Source organism: Lasioglossum baleicum, chromosome 12, assembly GCF_051020765.1.
Source record: "Lasioglossum baleicum chromosome 12, iyLasBale1, whole genome shotgun sequence".
Taxonomy (NCBI): Eukaryota; Metazoa; Arthropoda; class Insecta; order Hymenoptera; family Halictidae; genus Lasioglossum; species Lasioglossum baleicum.
In genome coordinates, this window is record NC_134940.1 from 4,304,985 (window position 1) to 4,331,088 (window position 26,104).

At 36.7% G+C, this 26,104-nt stretch overlaps 1 protein-coding gene across 8 annotated transcripts in view; it reads left to right on the plus strand.

Moving 5' to 3' along the window:
- Nachralpha4 (nicotinic acetylcholine receptor alpha4) overlaps positions 1 to 26,104 on the plus strand; it is a 237,813-nt gene that overhangs the window by 117,785 nt on the left and 93,924 nt on the right. For 4 of the 8 annotated variants that reach the window (XM_076435323.1, XM_076435330.1, XM_076435324.1 and 1 more), the window contains one exon: positions 20,862 to 21,042. The exons of 2 other annotated variants lie outside the window; for them this stretch is intronic. In XM_076435323.1, coding sequence (XP_076291438.1) covers positions 20,862 to 21,042 — 181 coding nt within the window. Of the gene's footprint in view, positions 1 to 20,861; positions 21,043 to 21,976; positions 22,158 to 26,104 lie in introns of all 8 variants that reach the window. 2 more of the 8 variants (XM_076435325.1, XM_076435327.1) reach the window with 1 other exon arrangement.

Below are 26,104 nucleotides of genomic sequence, written 5' to 3' on the forward strand. Positions count from 1 at the left end.
AATAACTTTTTCATGAATGGACCAAACGATTTCAATTACTCTGTAAGGCTAGAAGAATTAGTTTAGTAAATGACGTCTATAAAATATTTCGAAAAAATGCATTTGGTCGGAATTGCGAAGAGAAAGTAGTGAAAATTGATTTCGACTACTTTTTTAGCTGAGCCAATACGGAAAATTTAAAAGATCCGTTTGCTCAACTCGTATAAATTATATACGCTCCGAAAATTTCATTGAAATTGATTAATTGGTTTACTAGTTATCAACGATCAAAAGTGGTAAGAATTGCGGGTTTTTCAAAATCTCGAAGTAGTAAAAAATGCATTTTAAAAAAATATTTTTTAGACGTCATTTACTAAACTAATTCTTCTAGCCTCACAGAGAAATTGAAGTCGTTTGGTCCATTCATAAAAAAGTTATTCTGATTTAAAGTGTGTTGAATCAGTTATGCTCGTTAGTGCAAGTTCAACATGAATCGAATATCTTTTAAACGTGAAGTACGCAGAAAATTGACCCACTCGCACGCGTCTCACGTAATGTTCATATGATACGCGGTGCCTTTTTCATATGGGCAGATTTGAACAATGAGAAAGAATGTTTAATCCTCCACTGGCGAGGTGGAGTCTCGGAAACTCCGCTGATCCCGTTTCCTTTGTTCTCTTTTATCCGTGGATATACATAAAACTAGGCATTTCTATCTCCACCTTTCAACAAAATTACAGTGTACTCGCTCACGCAGCTCAACCTGCGTAAGTTTGTTTATTTTACACAATGAAAGCTAATAAGTGTGCAACGGAATCTGTCAGACCGCGCCTCGATCGTAATGTAACAATTTAATCTTCTGTGAAATGTCCCGGCTAGAACAGACTTTCGAAACAACATTTTAGCGAGCGAACACTTTACGGTATAGTCTTTCGAGCGAAAAACAATAGTGCTACAGTTAGTCACAAATTAGATGTGCAAAAAATGTGTGCACGTAGTTCTTTCAGTATGCCTAATGGAATCCAGAGACACTTAGAACATTAGCTATTGCGTTATAAACAACAAAATCAATGAATATTTCCATTTCACATCAGTATCAGTATCATAAAATGGATCTTTTAGTATTTTCCCTACAATTCCGACCAATTGCAATTTCCGACAAAAATTTCTTTTCACATCCTGTAGTGAACTAAGTGCTCTAGCTTCCGAAAAAAGTTTGAATCGTATAGAATAAAGTGTCCGATGACCAATTGAAAGACAACAAAGATATTTCAGGTGCAAACATCAGGCCGTGTATAGCCAAAGAAATAAATTTGTTGAATAATTCCTCATGGATGCATCTTTACAATCTCGATAATTGTGAATTAAAACTATTGTATGTATTGTGTAATTTTTCCATGTGTTCGTAATTAATTAGATCACACCCACTGCACTGAAATTCTAGAAAGTAAACACTGATGCGGGAAAGTGTGTCGCCCCTAATAAATTGAGCTCGCGTTCTAATAAATTTCGAAATATTCGAGAGAGAGTCTGTGCAGTCCACACAGAAGTCGTTCTCGAAGGGTTAAAAATGATACTTCATCGAATGTTAAAAATGGAGTTCTCTCCTATATAATCCTCGCGGCCCTGCCACGAGGTTCCACTGAATCTGTAACATCTCCTCTAAAATTGAAAACGAAACGGCGTGTCGTCGCGCGTCGAGTGATATCGGAAGGAAAAAGAACTAGCGAGAGGAACCTCGGCTCCCATTGGAAGTTCGCCCTCTTGCAGCACTGGCTGATCGGTCATTCGGAAAATCTCCGGCTCTGAGTATTGAGACCTCCCGAGTTCTTTGTCGACTCGATGCAGAAATATTAGATCGTCGAACATAAAGTGGCCAACATTTTAATAACACGCTACACTTCGAACCATAAATATCAAAAGGAGAGTTAATCATTTTTCGCATTATCAATACTCGAATCACCCTCATTCAAACTTTCTAAAACAAGACAAGATATGAAGTTTGTTACGTCGCGAATTCAACACACAAATATGACATATTCGCACATCATCAACAAAAGTTAAACCATAGATATCAAAAGAAGAATTAATAATTTTTGGAAGGTTGGATGTTCGAATCGACCTCATTCAAACTTTCCAAAACAAGAGAAGACGTATAATATCGAAAGAAAACTGCATCAGGGCTGTAAAGAAATATTTTTCGACGAAGTTCCTCACTCTTGCATGCATGAATGAATTTATCTGCTAATTTCCCACAAATCGCTTTCGTGTTTTCAATTATTGTAAAACCAGATGTACGAAATGGGGCATATCAACCTAACAGCTGATTACAATTCCTACGGAAATATCCATCGTACACATGAATAAATAACCTCTCCAAACTGTTGTGCTAAATATTATAATTTCACGACATTAATTTATTCCTAATTCCAGTTCATGCCCCACGCGTTCAACAACTTTTGGATCCGAATGTACGCGATAGCAGCGATGTCTGTGCCTGTGTTTCGTACGCGTATATATTCATGCCTCTGGTCTTCCATTCCAGCCGTTTGTTCCTGGTCGAAGTCGGTCCGCTTTTGTTCCTCTTGTCACCCGCTTTCTACCCTTGTAAAAGGCTTACTTGGCGAATCTAATACACTTTGACCTCTTCGACCGATTCTCTCTTTCTCTTTCGTTGCGTCTGTTCGGCGTTCTGTACTTTTAAAAGTCGTTCGCTCGCGAATTATATCTTCCGTTTCCGTTTCTCGAGTGGATGAAAACTTCCCAACTTTGCTTTTAAGCTTTCACGGCTATTTTTTAAATTACGCGATCGTGCAATTGATAATGGACTCGTATACCATGCCAACTACTGAAACTTGTGCGAAATAGAGAAATTGTCGACCCTCTCTTTCATGAACCTTCGACGTACTGACGCCTTAATATTCGAACGTCCCATTACTTCAGTGAATTATGCAGTTTTATTTCGTCGGAATATTTTCTCTGAATTGGTATCTATTTATTATCGTCGTATAAACAACTTTCAGTATTTCCTCTGCAATTCCAACCAATTGTTCTAACTTACAAAGAAATTCATATAATCATAATATTTTATTGAAATTATTAATTAATTACATATTTGAAATACAGTAAGTTTTCGATTTATTAATATTATCAGTATAGGTTGTTCGCTGTTTCAACATTAACAGTTGTTGTAATGTTGATCTAAATTGTTCACCCTTTCGTAATAACAATACAGATCCGTTGGTGACAAAAACAATGTTGATCGTGGTTAGGTAGTCCATCCCAGAGTTGGGCATTATTCGAATTATTCCGAGTAAATAATTCTTCGAATAAGATATTCGTATAAATAATTATTCATTATTCGTAACAAGTTATTCTCTGCGGTTAATCGAATTTATTTATCATCATTTATTCTCTCTCTCGAATATCGATTGCACAATTATGTTTACATGATTTTATAAAAATATCTCAGATCAATTCCAACTAATTCCTGTACGAATAAATTCCTGTCCGAATAAAATCTGATTCGGATAAATTTTTATCAACTCCGTTAGAGTCATCCGAATACATTTTTATAACTACAGAACACATTTTTTTTTTGAAAACGATTTCTTTCACGTTCGCAGCTGAAGTAATGTTGACTGTTGATAGCTGATGATTCTCGACTATACAACGGTTCTGGAAAGTCGATTATTCGTGTACGGCTTCGATCGATTGCATGCAAAGATTATACTGGGATTAGGTTCTAATCAATGTTTGTTCTTTAAGCCTCGTCATTGCTGATTGAGCAGTTAGTGGCTTTCTTAATGGGATTTACGTTCTAACGAGGAACTTTTCTGTTTCAAGCAATTCTTAATCAAATGGATTACTTAAACGCATCAGCACCTCTTTCCGATTACTGGCGCGAGCAGTGGACTTGCTGAACGATTTTTAGAAAGGTTTTTGGAATTGTGAATATTTATTTGTTAGAAATCGTCGATTCGAAATACTTATTTGGAACTTGTTGGTGGAATTCCGATAAATACTTCGCGATCAATTCTGCTTAAGGCGATAACTGGACTGCGGAAGATTATGCAATTTGCAATTTTTCGAGACGATTTCTAAGAGAGAAGGGCGAACCAAATAAAATATTATTCTCAGTGGTAGTTAATTGTTTAGTTAGTTAATTAACCTTTGTAGATCTGAAATATATCAAAATTTGACTAAATTCTGACGAAGGATTATTCTGGTATTTTTGAAAATTTTCAGAAGCCATAAATGCATAAAGATCCGCAGTTTAACGATAACAAATGGATTTTAGTAGAATCAATGACGTATCATTACCATAACTGGTTGACGCCACAGCATGATACCGGGGGAATTGATACATATTGGTGCTAATGAGCATGTCACTGAATTGGTTCCATCACAAATAGCAACTAATCGCAGTTAGTTACAGGCAAGCAGTAATCGATTCTAATCTCAATAATATACGCGACATTATTTCTCTGAATCTACTTTCCTTATCGATCAATTTTTGTTGAAATTCTACGTTTTAACAGTTCTGGATCCGATAGACTGATATGAATGTAAACAATTAACGCTAAACCTACCGACTATAAAAAATGAGTAATGTATACAGTATTATAAAAACAATAAGATTAAATTTATTTATATTTTGTGCGATTTTTACTATAATATGTATACTGGAGTCAAAAAATATATTCGATATATTCAACTAATGTGTACAGTATTATAAAAATAACAAGATTAAATTTATTTATATTTTGTGCGATTTTTACTATAATATATACATATGTATACTGGAGTAAAAAAAATATTCAATAAATTCCCATGAACACACCTTTACAATTTCAATAGGGTAAACTGTGCTATTGCTGGCACTTCTTATTTAAACATTTTATTTAATTATTCACTGAATATATTTTATAATAAAAGATTTATGACTCGTAAAACTGTTTGATTTCGCTGAAAAATCTCTATTAGCCTATAATGATAGAAAGTTAAGCTCGTTTAAACATTTCTAAAAAAGATAAAAACATTTTTACTACGATTTTGGCTTAGAGTGCCAATCATTGTACAGTTTGCCCTAATTGTCAAATAAAAAATCTAAAATTGGTCATTTGACCCCCCGTGGTAGGTTCAGTGTTAAAGCTTTTCATAAAATGATTTGATAATTTGAAGATGAGTTCACTTGGGCATTAACTTTTAGCTCTACTATAATTCCACCAGAAATGCTATCTTGAATTTTCAGACGAACCCTAACAAGTACGTCAGTAAGAGACCTTACACAAGAACCAGCAGAGATCGAGTTGCGCGAATCGAGTCAATTTCCTGAGGAGAAATAACATTGGAATTCTTTGTTGTATCCTCACTATGCTCACTATCAGACAACATTAGTGAACCGTTGTGCACATCTTGCACACCGTTTTCAATTGCTGTGGGTCCATTAAAAGATAGTAAAATAACTAGGTGAACTATAAACATAATTCCGTTAAAGACTATTTTAAATATATATAGTTAAATTTATAAGAGTAAAATGTATTATTATAAATAGTGTTATAAAATACCAATATAACATGTTTTTTATTATTACTTACTTTTTCATGAAACTTTCATCAATATATTCGTGGCATTTTTCTGATTAAAAAAAGACGAAACACGACATAATTCCAACTGTATTTAGTGGTCTAATTGACAATGAACGTTTCGGGCGCGAGGAAGGACACCGTATGGGAAAGAAAGAGACGCGGAGAGTCGCAGTCACTTGCTCGGCCTTTGAAGCTCAGGAAAATAGTGTCCGTCTACGAAAAATCCAAACGAATCTCCGCGAGGCTTTTGCATTTATAGAGGATTTACTGTAACTCTTTAACGAAGTCGCGGAGAATATTTTTGCAAAGGAAAAAGATACTTCAAATTCTCAATTCTTCTTTTCACTTCACGTTATATTGTTTTTTATTTGTGTTACTGTTTTGTTCGTTACTTTTCGCTTTAATTTTTGCCATATCTTCTTATTTTATCTATTGTCTCTATTTAGAATCGTATCCTACCTACTTACGTGTTTCGGATAGGCAGCTTGCCTAAAATGTTAAGGCTGAAGGGTAGCTCGTTTCTCATCGTAGTTGCAATTCGCATCGCAATATTAGGGACATTCCTAGTGTGATTTTTGTGCCGCAGTAATGAGCTCTTCCTTCACTTTAATGTACTTCCTTTTAATGTACACTTCCTGCACTTTTATTAAAATGGCAAGAGGAGTATCATTTTATAGTTTTATTTGTATCGAAGAATAGATTAAATTGCTCTCAGTAAGATGTGTTAAATAAAATTCCGATGCAACAAATAATTACACGTTCGCAAAGTACGGGTGATTCTTGTAAACCCAATAACATAATCGGGCTTGTTCGATCGATTAGTGGCAATTGTGGACATTAGAGACTCACTTTTAGCCGCTAATTAAGCGAGCAATCGGCACCGTTTCCGTTTCTTCGTCGGTGGCAAAACATTCGAGAAGCGAAACAATTCCATGGCTGCCAAACACCAATCGCGTAATTAATCACGCGGCAACAATGCCGGTAAATTCGATTTTCTCGCAGCGAACACATTTAATTCCAGGATATCCGTTTTCGAGAACAAGGGGGCGGGGGGGGGGGTGGGCGGTAGAGAATCGCGAGGGTGGGGCACAATCGACGATAGAGAGCGCTTACACGTTGCGTCACGGGATCCACGAGGAAGTTTTCTCGAGCATTCAGCAAGGAAAACTTCGGCCAGGAGTTTGCTGAGGCATGCGAAAGCCGGCCGTTGGCTCGAAAATGAGAGCAATCGGGATTGGGAAGGGTTAACAAAAAAAAAGAAGAAGAAGAAGATAAAAAAAAAGAGAAGAGGCAAAACGTAAAAGAGTCTCTTTGGGTGTCTCGTTACCGACGTTTCGCTTCGACATTCCGTCTGAACCAAGGTTACGCGGCAGAGAATAGATTGAAAAAGAACAGAGAGGGAAACTAAACGGAGGTGAGGTCGAGGGAAGCAAAAAGTGAAGAAAAGAGCGGCTGATTTAGCAGAGAGTGCACTCTGCATAGCACAATGGGTCGATGCTACAGTGCCATGCGGTATTCCACCTCCTTTTTCACAGGTGTGTACGTGCTATCTATGCGTCCGACAGTAACATGGTAGTCGTACATTGTCGTTGTGTATCATGTACACAATATACATTGCATATTGCACTCCAGAAGTCACTAAAACAGCGCCCCGCTATTGGCCTTTTTTTTCTGCCCGTGGACACCTACCCTTGAGTATTGAGCATCGGGCGGGAAACTCTCGCATACCAGGTGTAAGCATTTGCATATTCTAATATCGATGCGCATTAAACAAACATGAGATCATCGTGCACAAAGAATTTTCTCGAAAATTAACCCTCCATCACCCGAATTGGGTCTGTGAGATCGGTCAATTGAAATCGTACTCTGTTTTAATCCCTTGTTATATGTATATATTATCTTTGAGTTCAAACGGTGTCAGGGGTAGGAATGGGATCAAGTATCTCGGAAACAGGTTCGAACTTTGGTTGATTAAATTCGAACTCTCTATAAGTAAATAAACAATTTAATGATTTCGGCGCCACAGGTTCGATCGAATACGCTACTCACTAAGCAATTTTTGCAATTTAAATTGTTCTCGACGTTTCATCGTCGATCATGTGGACGTCAACACTGTTTTTTAAATGCAATATAAAAGCACATAAAAGTACTAAATCACACTTCATTTCATTTGAGGTGTTAATTATAGCCCTTTGTGACTTCTACACGTTAGGCTCATAAATAATGTGCACAAAGTAGCGCATTCTCCGTGTGTCCATTGAAATTTTGTAGCTACCATTACACAATAAGCATTCTGCAGTATTGCATCATCATCATCATCATCATCATCATCATCATCATCAACAATAACTTCAAAATATGACATAATATTACCGTATACATAACTCGACATGTTCCATGCTGCGTGCACACATGCTTTGACAAAAAATATTACGAATTATATATGAATTGCAAGAAGAAAATAACTTTAACAGTAAACTAATATTCTTGAACAGTCTCGAACAACAAACAAACATCCCAAAAACAGTCGAATAAATTTGTCATTATGTCGTATGCGAATGAATTCGTTTTGGCACACACTTTCATATACGACATAAAAATAATTACCAGTAATATCTAGACTGCGGATTTTATGTATTTATGACAAAAATGGGTACATGTAAAAGCAGTGGACATAATAAAAACATTTAAGGACATCTCAATATATTAGTTTCAGCTTCATAGAATAATTAACCCTTAGCACTCGAGTTAGTGACTCCGAGGCGCCATTGAAAATTGCTGTACCATTATTGAAAATATTGTTTACATTACTAACCTAACTAATTACTGAACATTTAAGTATTTCATAAGGTGTAATATCAATTTCATATCCACCAAATTTAAAATCTCATAGAAAATGGCAATATTTTAGGTCGGAAGAAATGTTTAATTCTCGAGTTAAAATAGCTCCGAGTGCAAAGGGTTAAAAGAAAAATACAATTCTCATTTGGCTCCTGTATCCTGCAATCAATGCAAACGTTTCTTATTTTGCATAAAGATCCGCAGTCTAGTAATATCAAAGAGAATTTCTTTTCTGTACGAACAAATCATTGCGTGCCGTGAACGATTTAACACGATGATAGATTAAATCGAGAAACGGGGGAAAGTGGTTGGGACCAAGAAATTTCGCTCTCAGTACAGCCGTAAATACGGAAAGTGTGCCAGTTGAAGACACGGTCCCCGTGTAACCCGCAAATCGCCAGACATAAATCAAGAATCCGGAGCAATACGCTCGTTCGGCCGGGTCGTAGTAAAAATTTATAGTTACGTGTGGTGGAAGGGGATTGCTAACCAAAGGTGAACAGTTTCTCGCCTTTAAGAAAGGGAGCCTGGGTTCTATTACATCGTTGTCCTTAATAAAAATGGCACATGCACCGGAGCCTCTCAATTTTTCAATATATCTACTTGACATTTAGTACCACCCGGCGTCCGTCTCCGATGAACCACTTTTCGATTAACACTAAACCCACCACACCACTGATCAAATTGCTGGTTATACAAGGTGTTCCAAAAATGTTGTACCAGAATGGGGCGATTCCTCAGATCATTTGAAATAATATTTCGGAGTTATCGAGTTGGTAAATAAGTTCGTTCCGTTTTTGTGATTTATTCCACTCTAAAAAACCGAACAAACTTATTTGCCAAGCCAATATTAAGGGCTTACGACACAGTAACAAGTGGGGAAAATTAAAGATTTTTAAACAACATTACAGAAAAAAGTGAATGATCGATTAATATAAGATTTTCTATTTCAGCTGATTATATTATAAAGTATAAAAAAATGCTTGTAATGTTTAAAAAATAATTTGTGTTCTTATGCGTTTCGTTGTCTTTGCTCGGAATACCTTTTCGTCCAGACGGCCAACTGGTGTACAGGATTTCTGCAAATCGAATTGACTATATCAAAAATCCCAAAAATCTCATAAACTGTGATATATTCTCTAGGCATTGACGATCCCACATTTCAATTTTTGTGAAAATTAACAAAATGGCAGATGTTTCAAATTTAATAACTGAATTTTGGTAGAAAATTGTTAATTTTTTATTTATATTTAACCAAATATATATAACGGGAAGATTAAAAAAAAAAATCGATCGTCATAATGACATAATGAACATCATGTTATAACGAAGATAACTGCATATAAAATTGTAATGTAATTTCTGAGGTAGTACTTGTCCACCGTTCTGAAAAACTCGTTTAAAGTTTACGAATGTAATTTTTCTCGAAAGTATATACGAAATACGAACTCGCTCTCGAAACGGTACTTCGAGAAATAATTTGTATTTAAGCCTGAAATCCATGTAAAACCTTTTGCATTCTGTTCTCAAGACTTGAAACTACTATTTAAGACAAAAAATTTCGATTTTTTTTCAAAATATCATTGTGTCCTAATCCTTTAACGGAAAACACAGACCAATCAGTCGAATGCATCCACAGTAGCCGTGCTCTGACTGGTCCGTGTTTTTTTTTTTTTGCAAAGGAAGAAGCTACTTGAAATGACCTCAGGAATCAACCCATTCTAGAAAGCGCAACATTTTTGGGACACCCTTTGTGCAAGGCGATTTAGTTAATCAAATGTGCGACCTAAATTACTTGTAAACTATTTGATATATGAAAAGATTCATGTTTTCTCTAACTGTTATTTTACCGTTTATAGTACAATATTAGTGGAAATTTTCTTTGGTTAAATTCTTTGGTTAATACTTGTCGTTGTCGTTTGCACCTGCAATATTTATGTATTGTCGGAGTCGAGTGAAATGAGTATAAGTTGAACAATATCTCCCTAGACACGCTTTCTTTTCCAAGTAACCGCCAGCAATTCTGCATTAATGATGGAGGTACGTGTATATAGCGGTAAACTTTAAAATTGACTTCGAAACTAACAGGAAAACGCAAACGTTTCTGAATAACCTTCCGGAAAGTTGAGACTACATTCCTGAAAATGTTCCCTGTTTTACTTCTATTGTGAGAGTGAATGTATAATTAAGTCCCCAAGTTCTGCGCTTTTGAAGAGATATTATCTCAAAGCTGTACTGCGTTTATTAAGTGTAAAGTGAAGAAATTGATAGAGAAGGGAGAATGAGATTTAACACGTGCTCTATCGATAAACAACCTTATACAATTAGTCATCCCCTATTTTAAAGTAGGAAGAAAAAATTGTTTACTAATATTAACAACTAGTCTGCTAAAACAGTTCTTTCTAATTTTATAAAAAATTTATAAAATCAAGTAGCAAGTAGACAGCGAATTTTTATGCATTTATAACAGAAATGAGTAGGCGTAATTAAAAACAGTGAAAACAGTAGAAGAATTTAATAATTCTGTTGTATTATTTTCAACCTTTTATTCATATTGACAAAGACAATAAATTTCTATTTCACTCCAGTTTGTTATAATTCAGGTTAAACATTTTTATTTTGCATGAAGATCCGCTGTCTAGTAATAAGTGAGTAAAGGAAAAATATGAATATATTTAATTTATAAGATATAGTGATATGAGTGAATGAAGGAAAAATATAAATATATATATAATTTATGAAATAAAGTAATAAGTGAGTAAAGGAAAAATATAAATATATATAATTTATAAAATAGAGTAATATACGTGAGCAAAGAGGAAAAATATGAATATAATAGATTTATAAAATATAGTAAAAAGTGAACGAAGGAAAAATATAAATATAATAAATTTATAAAATAAAATGTAAAGAAAAAGGAAAAATTGCTATAAATCACTGTCGCAAAGCAAGAATATATTTTAGATAGTGAACAACGAGTATCCCAATAACAAATAACCGTAACATTTCATGGTCTAATTAGACAAAGTGCAGTAATTATGCCTCGCTTAATTGCTAAGATGTCGCACTGTCATACGTTTGTAAGAAGGGTAAGCATGGAGCCTGACGCTCTAATACCCGATCGAGTCTGGAGGTGTAGATTGATGGAGGAGCTTTTCTGCTGCTCAGCAAGCAGGATGGGGCAAGCCGGGTGGGATTTTGCCTGCGAGGGTTCGGAGAATTTTCGAATAGGGATGTCAGGGTACCGATTTTTCAAGCCTGTAAATCCGTGCTAGATCGAAGCTCCTCCTTGGGAGTTGTGCGATAGGCAGAGGAAAGCCGCGTTGCTATCAAAACTGATCGTCGAGCGAGTTCGCTAACTCCGGCAAGAAAGATCACCGATTTAACTACACTGAGAAAAAAATCCTGTCGAAACAAAAAAAATATATGTTGATTCAATAAGATGTACTATTGAATAGTGCCAACGAAATGCGTGGGGAATAGAGTCATAGAAGGGGAAGATACTTAGAGTGGGGACACAAGTCTTGATCTGGCGACACCGAAGTGGTGAAGCGACAGAGGGGAAGAAATTGTTCCAGCCTGAGTTAACACTAAACCTACCGAGCTCTAAAAGCGATTCTAATATTTCAGCTGATAAAAATGACAAGGCTCTAATTAATTTAGATCCCGCGCCATTTTTAATACAATGTGTGCTTGGATGAAAAAATTTATCGAATCAATTTCCATGTATGTCACTTCATAATTTCAATAATTATAAAAAAAATTATCAAATCAATTTCCATGTATGCCACTTCATAATTTCAATAATTATAAAATGAAAAATATGAAACCGGTCATTCGACCGACGGTGGTAGGTTTCGTGTTAAACTGTGTTTCCTTGTTAGTTTGTGTTCATGTCGATTTGTGTTCATGTTTATTGGTATCTCAAAAGGAAGAATATCTACAAGAGATTTTCCTTCTGCTGTAGTTCCTACCTCCTCGACTTCGATTGAAGCTTAAACGTTCCTAAAAATGTAACTTCTTGCCATTTTGCTTAATAGCAGCGAAATTCTTCACGCAAGATTAAAATGGTCACATTTATCACTAGGTTTTTCTCTTTCCTCATTTCCTCACTCACTTCAATTACGTGGGTCATTAGTGTAAGCAGCGATGTCGATTACAACGGTTCTTAATTACGAGATGACTTCGGCTAACTTTTTTCATCGGCTTTTTCGGACGGACGTCTCAATTCGCTTGCCTCTCCAATTTAAAACTCATCAGATACCTTCCTAAAACTTTCTCTCGGACAATTGATCGCTCCTTTTCCAGCGTTCTTGATTATTCCTTATCATATTTGATATTGCTTATAAAGTTCGAGAGTAGATTGTTAAAATTACAAAAGTATTAAATTAATGCAGACATGAGAATTAATTATTGTCACAGCTGCGAATTATAGTCAGCTTGTATATGCCAATGTTGTACTGTTTCTAGAGGAGTTTACTACATTTGGTGCGATGCAAATATTTCGATTCGAGGATCATTGCTAGACTGCAGATTTTCATGCGAAGTTAATAATTATCTGTAGTAATTATTGCAGAGTACCAGAACTGCAAAGCCATTTATTAATTTTCATGATAATTCATATAGAGCTGGTAACAATACAATAGTATTTTTAAATGTTTTTCTTTATTTTATATTTATTATGATGATTGTCGTTGATGATGAAGTTCGTGCCCGATTTGAAAATAAAATTCAATGGATAAATTTTAAAGATTGGTTAAAGATTTGGTGAAACATGGGTTAAATTAATATTAAAAAATGGTTACATTTTCTACAATTAGAAAAGAATGGTGACTATATGTATGATTGATTAATAAAGTTGCATTCTTTAAAATTTAATCATTGAACGAACTTATACAATCATCTAATATTATACTCGAACTTTTATCATAATTGCATAAAGTTCGCAGACCAGTTATGATTTTCCTTTCGGTGTCTCGTGTCGACCCGAAATTTTCATGTACAATTCGCGAGTTATATTTCCGATGTGTTTAAGTACGATGTTACATGAGAAATAGTGTGTTCTCAATGTCGGAAATCCGCGAACATGTTCTACAATCCGGATTTTCGAGGTAACGACACGAGTATTTCTCCGGGGACCATATAGCCACGGGCAATCTCTTCGATTGGAAGACACCAGTTTGTCCTACAACACGTTTTCACAAAATCGAATTCCCTCTGGTGCTGATAACAGCTTCATACAGTCACTCGCAAGAATATTTCTAGCATCGCACCCTTTTTTCCTGCAAACGTTTTTCGCCCGAGTGTGAAAAATAAAAATGGTCCAGTGCACGCCGTTACTTTGTGATTATATTTTTCATATTTCATCTTAAATAACTCATCGAGATACTATAGTTTTACAAAAATGTACTCCATTCGAGGAGCTGACTCCTGAGGTCATTTCGAAGTAACTTTTCCCTTTGCGAAAATACTGTGCGCGGCTTCGTTGCGGAGTTATTAACGAAAACCACGGACCAATCAGCTCAGCTGCAGTCGCGCTCTGATTGGTCCGTGTTTTCCGTTAATAGCTCCTTTAACGAAACCGCGGAGAACATTTCCGCAAAGGGAAAGGTTACTTGAAATCACCCCTTCCAAGAATGCACAACATTTTTGGCATATATAATAAATTTATATGAATATCATATTATTTATAGAAAACCAGTCGTTTAAATGTTGTCTCTGTTGTGTCGCAGCAAGTATGTGTTTTTATATTTTTCTTTTTTCCGTTGGATTTACACGGCTGTGTTATAATATTTGTTCAAATTATATTATACATATATTACTTCTCAGACGCCAAAAATGTCTCTTTGAGAATGATCCACATAAAGATCGAAACGTCGAGAAGCATGTTTAATTAATTGCACATTTGCTGGTTTTCTACAAATGATCGAACCCTGCGCCGAAATCATGAAATTTATTATATAGATTTAATTTTCGATCGAGAAGAATTCACCTTGATTTTTAGGACACCCTGTACAAATACGTACCCGAGTCTCTGATTAGGATAGCGAAAAATGAGTCTGTGCATTAATATCAAGATATCCCTCCTCAAAGATTCCGCAAGCGAACGGGATAAATAAAACATTCTCTATATAAGCACACAAATTCCTTTCATACCGCGCCTGTCCGCGAAAAATGGAAGGCGAATTGGCAGTGTTCGTTCCAGATGGCAGAGAACCCTACCAAGATTAAAAGGAAATGAAAACTATTGCGAAGGATTCCCCGGGTCACCTTAGATACCGCGAACCGTTTTCATCACCGGGTTCAACTTCAATTTCACTTAACCTCTGATCTTCCTGCCTCTCCCTATCTTCTTCCTGCTTGCGTCGCGTCGCCGCGCCGCTTAAGCTGTCGTTGTTGTTTCTGTCGCGGATCTCGCGATATTATTTCTGGAGTCTTCTTGCTCATGAAAAGCAAAGAGAACGTAGAGAATGGATGGATTTCAGTCGTTTCGCTTTATTTTCCTCCCCTTGTTTCGATGGACCAGCTACTGACAATATGGTCGCCCGTACGGAATTCTTCGAGATTCGTTTCGCAATATTTTTGACCGTGAAGATTTATGCATTCGCGTGAAGCGTACGACATATTTGAGCGATTTGATGCAGTGTCTAAGACTTTGTGTCCCCACTCTACCTTCCCCCTCTACGCTACTCCGCACGCCTCCCCGCCGCGCCGCACAGTGGGGGATCTGTTCATTTTAGCCGGCCAAAACTATTGAAATGTTACTAACACTAAATCTACCGATTGATTTTATTGGGCGGCTTCTATTGTAATTGTAATATATCTACACCATCGTTTCTCATGAAACCATTTTTATCATATCAATAATGGTAAAATAAGAAATTTGGAACCGGTCGATTCGACTGGTGGTGGTCGGATTAGTGTTAATAGTGTCAAGATTATAATATTATAATGAATTGTGTGAATTCGTCTTAACGTCAAGTACAACATTATCAAATCAAAAGTACAATTTAATGTTTAAAAAATCAGAGCGATCTCGTTTTTCTCTTCTAAACAAAATTTTTTCAAGGTTTCAAATATTGAAGTTTGTACATTTGCGAATACTCTTAAACTTTTGTTGGAAATATTCTTTCGTCAGATAAACGGAAGTTACTATTGCAAGGAAATTCGTACTTAAACACTAACTTTAAATATCGAAATCGTAGTTCAACAATAGCGATATTCATTCTCCTTCGATTACTTCCCAGTATCTATCATCCACAGGTCAATTATTTTACGATCATATCAGTCGTATGATTTACGGGCGATTCACGCCATACAAAAATATTTTGATCAGGCACCTACTCTCGGTACCTAAACATTTAAGGAATGTATAAACCACAACGTCTACAGTATTTGATCTGTACATTGTTCTTATTATGTGGTGGAACGTATCGCCGCTTGAATGTAAGAACTAGATAACTTACAATTCCTTTTATTTTAGAGACATTGATGAAACAGTATTTCAAGGTTTTAAGATCATGGCAGGGAGACCGTTATTTTAAACATAATGCCAATATCTGCTTATATTTCTTCATTTTAAATGGAACAATACATGAAAAAACATCATTTTGGATTTAAAAAAACATCTTTAAAAGTTGAGTTGCCCATTTATAACATGATTAGAAATCTGTATTTATTTTAATCTGTATTATTATTTTATTTCTATAGGTTACCCAGTTTTTACATTAAATTCTACTTGATTTCTTCTTCAATACGAAGCAGATAACTCAAAATGTCCAAATTTCAAGTTACCTAGTTCTTACATTCATTAACTCTAATAGAAACTGATATGAAACGGTTGTACACCTTGATGAAATAATAACCATAAAGATGTTGACTAATGAGTGGCAAAACTGTGTGGCAGATAATAAAGCGCTTTTGACAGTACAATATGTATATAAAACACCGTTCTGTTACAATGATCACGGTAGAAAGGAAATACATAATGGCAAAACTTCGGACTCGTGAGTTACAGCCTAAGTTTTAGTGAAACGGCAAGCGACGAGCGGACTCGCAATTGTAATTAAAAATGGGAAGCTGAAATTGTTCAGCTGCAGTCGAAATTAATCCATTTTTCAAGCGTGGAACTAATCTCCGTTAAGGCTCCATAAAATTCTGAGGTTCTACCGTGAGAGGCATACGTGACTCATTTTTTTCCCTCGTCCTAGCAATTCATTAACCCAGATATCTGTCTCTCACACTTCTCGCAAAGATAACACCCCCTTATGAGCCGGCGCGGCGCGACGCGGCGTTACGTGGCTCGCAAGGGCCGATAGTGTGAGGCGCGTTTATAAAGATCGGAAGAGGTCTTAATCGGCGCCAGCCATCTTCGATACGAGCATTATATCATCGAGGTTGGCTCGTCCCTCGTCACGCTGAAATCGTAACGAGCGATCATCGATCAATTCTACCAGGAGAATTTCGAGCACGATATGCCCGTAAACCTTTTGTTGAGAGAACACTCCTCGTTGAAATCTATTTGAAGCGATGTGAGGGATTGCCAATACGGGAACAGATCGATCATTCGATAGCGGGGATCGTATTGTTTGCGGATTTGAGAACTGCAAAATTTATCGGGCTTTATATTTTTAATTACGTTAATACATTAATCGTATCAATAAGTTCACCACGACGTTCATGTCCGGAGACCTACAGTGGGTGTACAAAGTATTCGTACACCTTTTAAAAACTAATCACTTTTTCTATAATTGTACCAACGACCTGATTTTTTATAATTAGACTGCGGATCTTTATGCAACATAAAAATCCCCTGCATCGATTGCAAGAAATAGAAACCAAGTTGGATGTTAATTCTTCCCTTGATGATTTTTAGAGAGGAGTATTCATATATCGACTTCTTCAATTTTGAAAATTTTCCAACAATTTTGAATTTCATCTTCTCAATTTTCCTATAAATGCATAAAGATCCGCAGTCTATTTATAATCCATTAGAAGCATTGGTTTACGAAATGATATAAAACAAAAAGATTGTCCAAAAGTTACATGCAAAAATAAGACAGACATTTTTAAGAACCTTTTTATTTGGGTCGTTAAAATTTTAAATATATGTTTCGTAGATCTATGTTGGTTATAGACATGCTGAAAATTTCATTGAAATCGATTAACATACACGCGAGATACAAGCGGTTAAAAATGGTGAAAATCGTAGTTTTACACGACTTTTGATCAGTTTCTGCTTAAAATCCGCAGAATCGTACATCTTTTGATGCGTGTCGTTTTCTCCTTCGTCAATCGCGATTTCGATGGAATTGTCAGCATGTGTACAATAACTAACATAGATCTGCAAATCATATACTTTTAAATTTTCTTTAAGGGCCGAAATAAAAAAGTTTTAAAAAATGCCTTCTTTATTTTTCTATGTAACCTCGTAAAATATAATTTTTGGAAAATCTTTCTTGTCATTTCGTGAACCAATGCTAGAAGCATTGAATCATAAATGAATTAGAAGTATTTATGATCAATTAGAAATTGATTATAAAAGATCGGTTTGTTTGGTACAATTATAAAAAAGTTATTCCGTTTTAAAGGGTGTACGAATACTTTCTACACCCACTGTATGTACTTCATGGTTACAACGATTAGAGCTCCTTCGTCATTAATAGATTGCGGGTCTTTATGCAAAATAAAAAATGTTTGCATCGATTGCAGGACACAGGAGCCAAATAAAAAATTGCATTCTTGCCTTAATTATTCTATCAAGCTGAAACGAGCACACGTTGATGTACTTAAATATTTTTTACATGTCCACTGCTTTAAATTGTACGTACCTATTCTTCTCATAAGTGCATAAAATCCGCAGTCTGGTCATTAATAATTTTTCAAAGGAAAAGATTATTTACGTTCAACTTGAACAAAAGGATACAATTTTATGCTAACTTAAAAGAAAAAGTAACACCGTTGATCCTTAACAAATTTTTCGTTTGATCGCGAAGATTAATCGCAATCACGGTTGAATTATTTGGAGAATTCCGCGCTGTTCGTTTCGACGAAACAAATAGTAATCGTGGGTATTGTTTAAATTCTATTAGTTTATGGAAAGCACGGATATTCTGGATTAATACTTATCTGCCATAAATGCATTGCTGTATTGATCTCGGGAACCCTGCTGCGCCAGTAACATAGTATAGATTCAATTTTTATTAAAAACATATAAATTCTCTGCTGATATTCTGCGCTGCGCTCAACGTGATATATTACTTAAATCTCCAATTTAAATGACGCGGCGTGCGAGAGAAATCAATTCCCTGAAAAACATTCAGTTTATTAAACGCGTAATTTTTTCTTTCAATTTTTTTTCGTTCTGTATTCACCAAGAGCCGTGCAGAATAATTCCACGAACAATGAGTGTGTCATACATATGTATAGCGAGAAATACATCGTTTCGTACACTGTTTTGCATTAAAAATATGTCGACTCGATTCTAATTTCGCGATTATATGTAGTCATATTTCATTTCGTTGCGTGTTATTCGTTGCAGCATGATCTTTGATTTCGTTTTATCTTGAGCACAGTGGATCCAAAAGTATTTGAACACTAAATTCCTGATACTCGAGAAACTGTGAATGTTAGAACTGCGATAATTTCGTTAAATAATATATCTTTATCATTTTTGTTAGACGTGCATGTTCGATTTTATCAATCCAGTTATTAAAATTCGAACACTTTCACATTCTCGCGTTAACAATTGCTTGTTACAATACCATAAGTGGACAAATTTAAGTATGTCGACACTAGGATCGAAATAAGAGCCTCCCCAACACATTAAAGCATTTATAGTAATGACAATTTGATAGTAAACAAATTGTTACGTTAAGAAGATATACGAACACTTTTCACAGAAAAAAAAATCTATCAGTTAGATATCTCGCAAAGAATTTCTTACATTTTTCCAATACGAAATTGCTATGTAGAGCATTCACATCATACTGCACTAAAATATTGTACACAGAATATTATCTAAACACTTTATCTACCGGAAGCCTACTAATAGCTTAAAAATCTTCTTTTCTTAGGGTAAACTTTACTTTCACGGACTCAAAATTTGTGCCTTTCTCCTATAAATTATGACGTATTTGGTATGTAATCCAGTAAATTTGTACCTAGGGCGGCTGCAGATCGAAGTTTCGATCCTGTAAGATTAATGGTTCAAGAGTTATGCTTGCTTAAAGTTGAGCAATCTACAGTGTTTTTGACTGGTGTGTAATCGCGAGCCGTTTATCGAGCAGAACCGCTAGATGGCAGCACGGGCACACAGTAATATCGTTAATATCGAGAAAATATACCTCAGAAAATGTTGGAGAAGAAATATCGTGGAAAATATTTACAAAAACCTAACCCAGATCTAACCTAGACCAGTTAAACACAACATCGTGGCCATATTATCCAAAAATCAAACAACAATCGCAATATCAGCATTAACGCGTGCCCGTGCTGCCATCTAGCCGTTGTGCTCGGTAAACGGCGCGCGATCATCACTACAAACCAATATGGTGGCGCCCTAACCTATCAAAAACACTGAAAAATGCACAACTTTAAGCAAGCATAACTCCGGAACCGTTGATCCTACAGGATCGAAACTTTGACCTGCAACCGGCCCGGTTACAAATCTACTGAATTACATACCAAATACATCATAATTTATAGGAGAATGTCATAAATTTTGAGTCCGGTAAAGTAAAGAGCAGACCTTTCTTGTAATAATTCCAAACAAAATGATTGGATTACTATCGAAATGAAATGCTTAGCTGAAAAATACTAAATATAATCGCCGGTAGATGATCTGTTATTATTAGGGGTATGCGAGTACCCGAAATTACGAGTTCGGGTCGGATCGAGCCGGAATCCCGAAAGTCTGGAGTGTTCGGATACCCGAATCAGCAATCACGAGAAGTTAGGTTTGAGGATCTAAAAACTTTTTCATTTTCACTATTCGGGTACGCGAACATTGTGTACTTCATGAATCCCGACCCGACCCGGCCCGAAGCTCGGGAACCTGATGTTTTAGAGTAGCCACACGCCTCTAGTTAACATTCGGAAAGCAAAGATCGATCTCCATCCACTTCCAGAGACGAAGCTAAAACAAAAGTATTTCAAACTTCAATATCAGCGTGTACAGTCTTCGAGTTTCGTAGTTTTCCGGAAATCCGTCGGTAATGTGTGTTCTCCAGATCCTAGAACCTTTGCAAAAGACCTCAACTTTCGTTTCTAAAGGCATCGTTGAGACTCATTCAAAGAGAGAGAGAAAAAAAAACAGAAAGAAAATCAAAAAACGAAAAGAAATCACCGAAACTGAAAACAAAAAAAAAATGACGGCTTGGTATCGAATTGGAAATACAAAGTAAGCTCGACCGCCGCAGCGCCCAGAACCACTAATGTGCTCGCTCGCAGCGCGGACGGCAACTTCGAGGTGACCTTGGCCACGAAGGCCACCATCTACCATCAAGGATTGGTCGAGTGGAAGCCACCCGCCATTTATAAGTCATCCTGCGAGATCGACGTGGAGTACTTCCCATTCGACGAGCAGACCTGCGTCCTCAAGTTCGGTTCGTGGACCTATGACGGCTTCAAGGTAAACTTGCATGGTAGCCGCTAAGTTCCCTGCCAACAGATATTACGTCCGGGTCATCCGCGACGTGGATCGAGACAGATCGTGATGCGTCGGGGACGATCTCCTTAGATAGTAAGGCTAGATTAAACATAAAACAAAGAACGATCGGCTCGTCGTGTGGATTTCGGAACTCGGTGGATCGTGTTCTGGAGATTGCATGATCAAAACGGGACTGATGAGATGGGTGTCGAGAACTACGTTGGGAGACGGATGCTGCCAGGTTCTCTCTCTTTTTTTTTTTAACGAAAGGCTAGCTTGACCAGTGTGGGATTTTTGTTAGGTCTGGCGGGGCCAGCGATTTCGTAGAGTATTTCGTTTCAATCGATAAGTCCCCTAAAAAGGGAGATAGCCATCATGTTAGCAGAAGTTGTTTATACACGCAACTTAGTAAATATTAGTCTCAGAAGTGTATTCGTTATTGCTGTGCAATATTCTAGGAGCAACTCTCTCTCTCTCTCCCTCTGTGTTTCTGTGTTATTCCTTAAACGTTAGGAACTGTTCCTTGGTCTACGTCACCAAACTCTCCAGTTTCATTCGTTGGTCATCGACGATCCCGGAAAGCAATTCCACGGTGAAAGATACAGAATTAGACTTGCAGAAGCTAGAATTGGAACGAAATATTGTGCAAAATGAGTGTGTATACCCCCCCCGGAATTTGACAAAAATCCTGGTGGGACTGATGAATACGGTCCCGGGTGTACGATGAACGGTTTAAAGACAGGAGCATTAGTACGTTGATAATGGTTAGTTGACGAGAAGATGCAATAGCGGACGCCTTTATGTCATCTTGACCGTAGAAGGTAAGAAGTGTGTCTCTCAATTATGGCAGCATCCGGTTGTTCGTCTCGAGGAGCCAATCGTGATCACGTTCGGCTCGTTTCTTCGGTGATTCCAGCGCCGACGGGAACTACGAGGTGACGCTGATGACCAAGGCCACGGTCTACTATTCGGGATTGGTCGTCTGGCAACCGCCGGCCGTATATAAATCCTCCTGCTCCATCGACGTTGAGTTCTTTCCATACGACGTACAGACCTGTGTTTTGAAGTTAGGCTCCTGGACCTATGACGGTTTTAAGGTGCCACGTAACAAGCAAGGAGCACGAATCGCCAGATTGAAACCTTTTTGCTCGTGTCATATATGATCGGTCGTTCCCAGTTTTATCGCCTTGGTTTACTATACATACTTTCGTTCTCTTTTTCTTCTTTGTTTTTTCTTTTTTCTCGTTCGTTTCTTTGTGTTCCATCAGAGAATGCCACCTTGATATATATATATACATATATATATTTATACATATATACCCGTAATCGCGTTTCCTGCGATGCGCTGGTCTTGGACGTCTCACACGTCATATATATATTTTTATATATTATCTATATATATACATTATATATATATATATTTCAATATTGTTATTTACTTGATGTGGACTGCAGTGTTATTTTGATTGACAGTCGTCGTGATGTCGTACGGTCAGCTCGTTTTTATATATATTATTCTGCGGTGTGCGCGTTACGATCCTACAGGCTCGCATATCTTGAACAAGATCGTCGAACACACGTCTCATGTCGTCGTTCTTGCGAGAATCTAGAATCTATTCTAAGCAACCTGGGCTTCGAGGAGCAGGACCACCCCGTAGTTACTAGGCAGAGAGAGATAAGCTTAAGTCGCGAACCGGAGCATTCAGTACAGTTTAGAGTCCAGCGGTATTTTTTCTCAGGGGTCTTTCAATAAATCGTTTTGTGACTGGGATAAAGCGCCTAATAGCCGCTACGATAGATATTAGGAGCCTCCTAGCGCAAGTCTGGGCAACTCATTACTCCCGGCAACAGTGTCTGCCGCATTCTGGCGGAAGGCCAGCCGATAGTATGATCCTTCCTCCTGAACTAGGTGGTCCCATTGTGGGCAAGTGTATAAAGCGTGTTCGAGATCAAAGCGCGTGCCTCTCGCAGTTAACGGCGTGATTAAGAATCGTGCGCGAGATCACTTCGATCGATCAGAGAGTTCAGCAAGTAATTTGCAATATTCCGGACTTTCAGAACTTATATTGTATTAAGGCTCTTCGCTGTTCACCTTGCCACTTAATTACCGGGACAAATCGGACTTTATTACTTCACGGCACACCTCACTTGGTTTCGTTCACACTGAAGAGCGTCAAGGTTGATGCAACTTTGTTTAAATACGGGCTGGTAACTGTGGTGGTCAGTGCCGTAACGAGGGTGTGGTGAAAGAGGCGCCCGCCAACGGCGCAACTGGGTTTGGGGCGCAAAGCAAAGAATACCGCTGTTTTATGTTTTTATTATATTATTCTAACATATACCTACACAGTGACTCCCATTAATATTCGGACACTTTATTCTATACGATTCAAACTTTTTTTCGGAAGCTAGACCACTTTGTTCACTACAGCATGTGAAAAGAAATTTTTTTGGAAATTGCAATTGGTCGGGATTGTAGAGATAATACTAAAAGATCCATTTTACAACTTGTTTATGTGGGCCTATATTGAAAATTTAAAAAATACGTTTTGTAGATCTGTTTCAATTAAACATATCCTGAAAATTTCGTCAAAATCGGCCGACGTTGCAATGAGATACAAGCGTTTGAAGATGGTAAAAATTGCAGATTTTCACGATTTTCGGCCTATAACAGCAGTAAATCTAAGAATTTTTAACCGATTTCGATGAAACTTTCACAATGCATATAACCCACACAGATCTACAAAACGTATTTTTCAAAATTTCAATATAGGCCCGCATGAAAAAGTTGTAAAATGCAACATTTAGTATTTCCACTACAATTCCGGTGAAATGCAATTTTTGAAAAACTTTCTTCTCACATCCTGTAGTAAACTAGTTGCTCTAGTTTTCCAAAAAAGTTCAAATCGCATAGTCAAATATTTGAAAAGTTACGGTGTTTTTAAGAGTGTCCGAATATTAGGGGGAGTTACTGTATGGTTTATTTTGTCGTCATTGAATATGAATAAAAATTTGTTCGTATTTAGGTTGTAGATTATTGATTCATACAAATACCTTGACAAATACGTTATTGTATATACAGGCAACTCATTTTGATGAGGTTAATAGTATTTAATATATTGCATTTAGTAAAATTTAATTTGTTACATTAAAATTTTTTATTTTTTTTGTCATTATTGGGTTATGAGGAGGCGCAAGTTGGACACTTGACACAGGCGCTTAATACCCTCGTTACGGCACTGCTGGTGGTACAACCAGGAAGGGTATAATTCTACATAACACAGAGACAGAGACATTTGTTTTGCACTCCAAATTCAGCCTTTTGCTAATCAAGTTCAACATTTTTTAAGAATATTTTTCTAAGAAAAATCAATTCAATTTGAATTAAGAAATTCAAAATTTTATTTAGTGCATAGATGTACATATAATATTAATTTAAGAGTAATTAAGAGAACGGTGTGTAGACACATAATACACAGACACGCAACCTAGCCTATAATGGTTCTTCTGTAGCAGCTGCTGGCAATTTAACATACATATTCATGTGACAATTGTAACAATTTGTAGAGGTAACAGTGGTAACAGATTTATTAATTACATCTACCAAATGTTCATGATTTGAAGGATCAGCTAGCATACTTCTCGCACAGAATTTGAATTTTAAAAACACTTCTTCAATGGGGTTCATTATTAGAGAATATGGTGGTAAAGAAAAAGTAGAATATTCTTGATGGGTGAAATTGATCTGGGAAAGGTTCAGTTGGATTTTCAGAAAGGTGAAATTGATTTGGAGAATTTGGACTGCAAAACCTATATAACACACACACTTTAAATAAACCATATTTGTATAGATCAATAGAAGTTATGTAAATACGTGCTGAATATTTCATCAAAATTAGTTGATTGGTTTGCGAATTCTGAACTGATAAAAATTGAGAAAATTGTACAAATTCTATCTTTCTTTTAACTGCTTTTTGTTTTTCCATATTTTCAATTTTCTCTTTACAATTTGCGTAATTGTTCATCGTACCAGCACGATTCGAGAATCTCACGTGGGTACGACTTAAGATACAACAGAAATTATATTTCAAATCAGTACGCAACAAGGAATATTAATTTCATCAATAATTTGCTTACCGTATAAACTACCAAACATATACAGAAATTTATAAGATCTACACCACGCAGAGTCGCCATATTAATTCTTGTCTCCCACTCCACCCTCCCTTTCTACGACGCTATTTCCCCACGCCTCAATTCGTGCACACAGTTTGATAAAATTTATGAAAAGACAAAACACAAAAAAAAAAACACTTCGCACATCTTAGAATCGTATATACCAAAATAGAATACTGTCTCATAAATATTGCATCACAGAATTACTGTTTTCAAAATCATGTTTCGTAAAATTTTTAGCACTCAACCTACCAAGCACGGAAAACGATAAAAGTGTTTCAGTTTACAAAAATGACAAGGCTCCATGTATTTAGATTTTGTGCAATTGCAATTTTGATTACAATATGGCTTGGATAAAGAAATTTATCGAATCAATTTCCATGTAAGCAACTTCATTCACTAATTGTAAGACGAAAAATATGAAACTTAAGTGTTGATACCGTTGGGTGATCATGCGCAAAGTTGCCAGATTAAGACTTGTCTCCCCACTCTGCGTTCCCCTTCTACGCCGCTATTCCCCACGTTTCCACCGCGGCCGGGTCACGTGACGCGTTTCATTTCCGTCGTTCATGTGTCCGGTACCGGCAGGGAGAGGATAACTCCTTCCCCTTTTTCTCGTTTTTTTTTTAAATGTTTAAGGACTGTTAGGAAAAAATGCATTTACGCACTCTCCTAACGCTCGGCACGGCACTACCGAATGTACCGGGCCCATACCCACTAAAAAACCTAACAGTCCAGGACTCAAAATTGAGACCTGATCCACCTGCTACTGGAAAAAAAGAATCGTGATCACTGCGACCCGTTATTCGCATTACTCCAGTGCTCACATATCTTTGAATCTCTCCCACGCCTGTTCTTGTCTTATGAACAA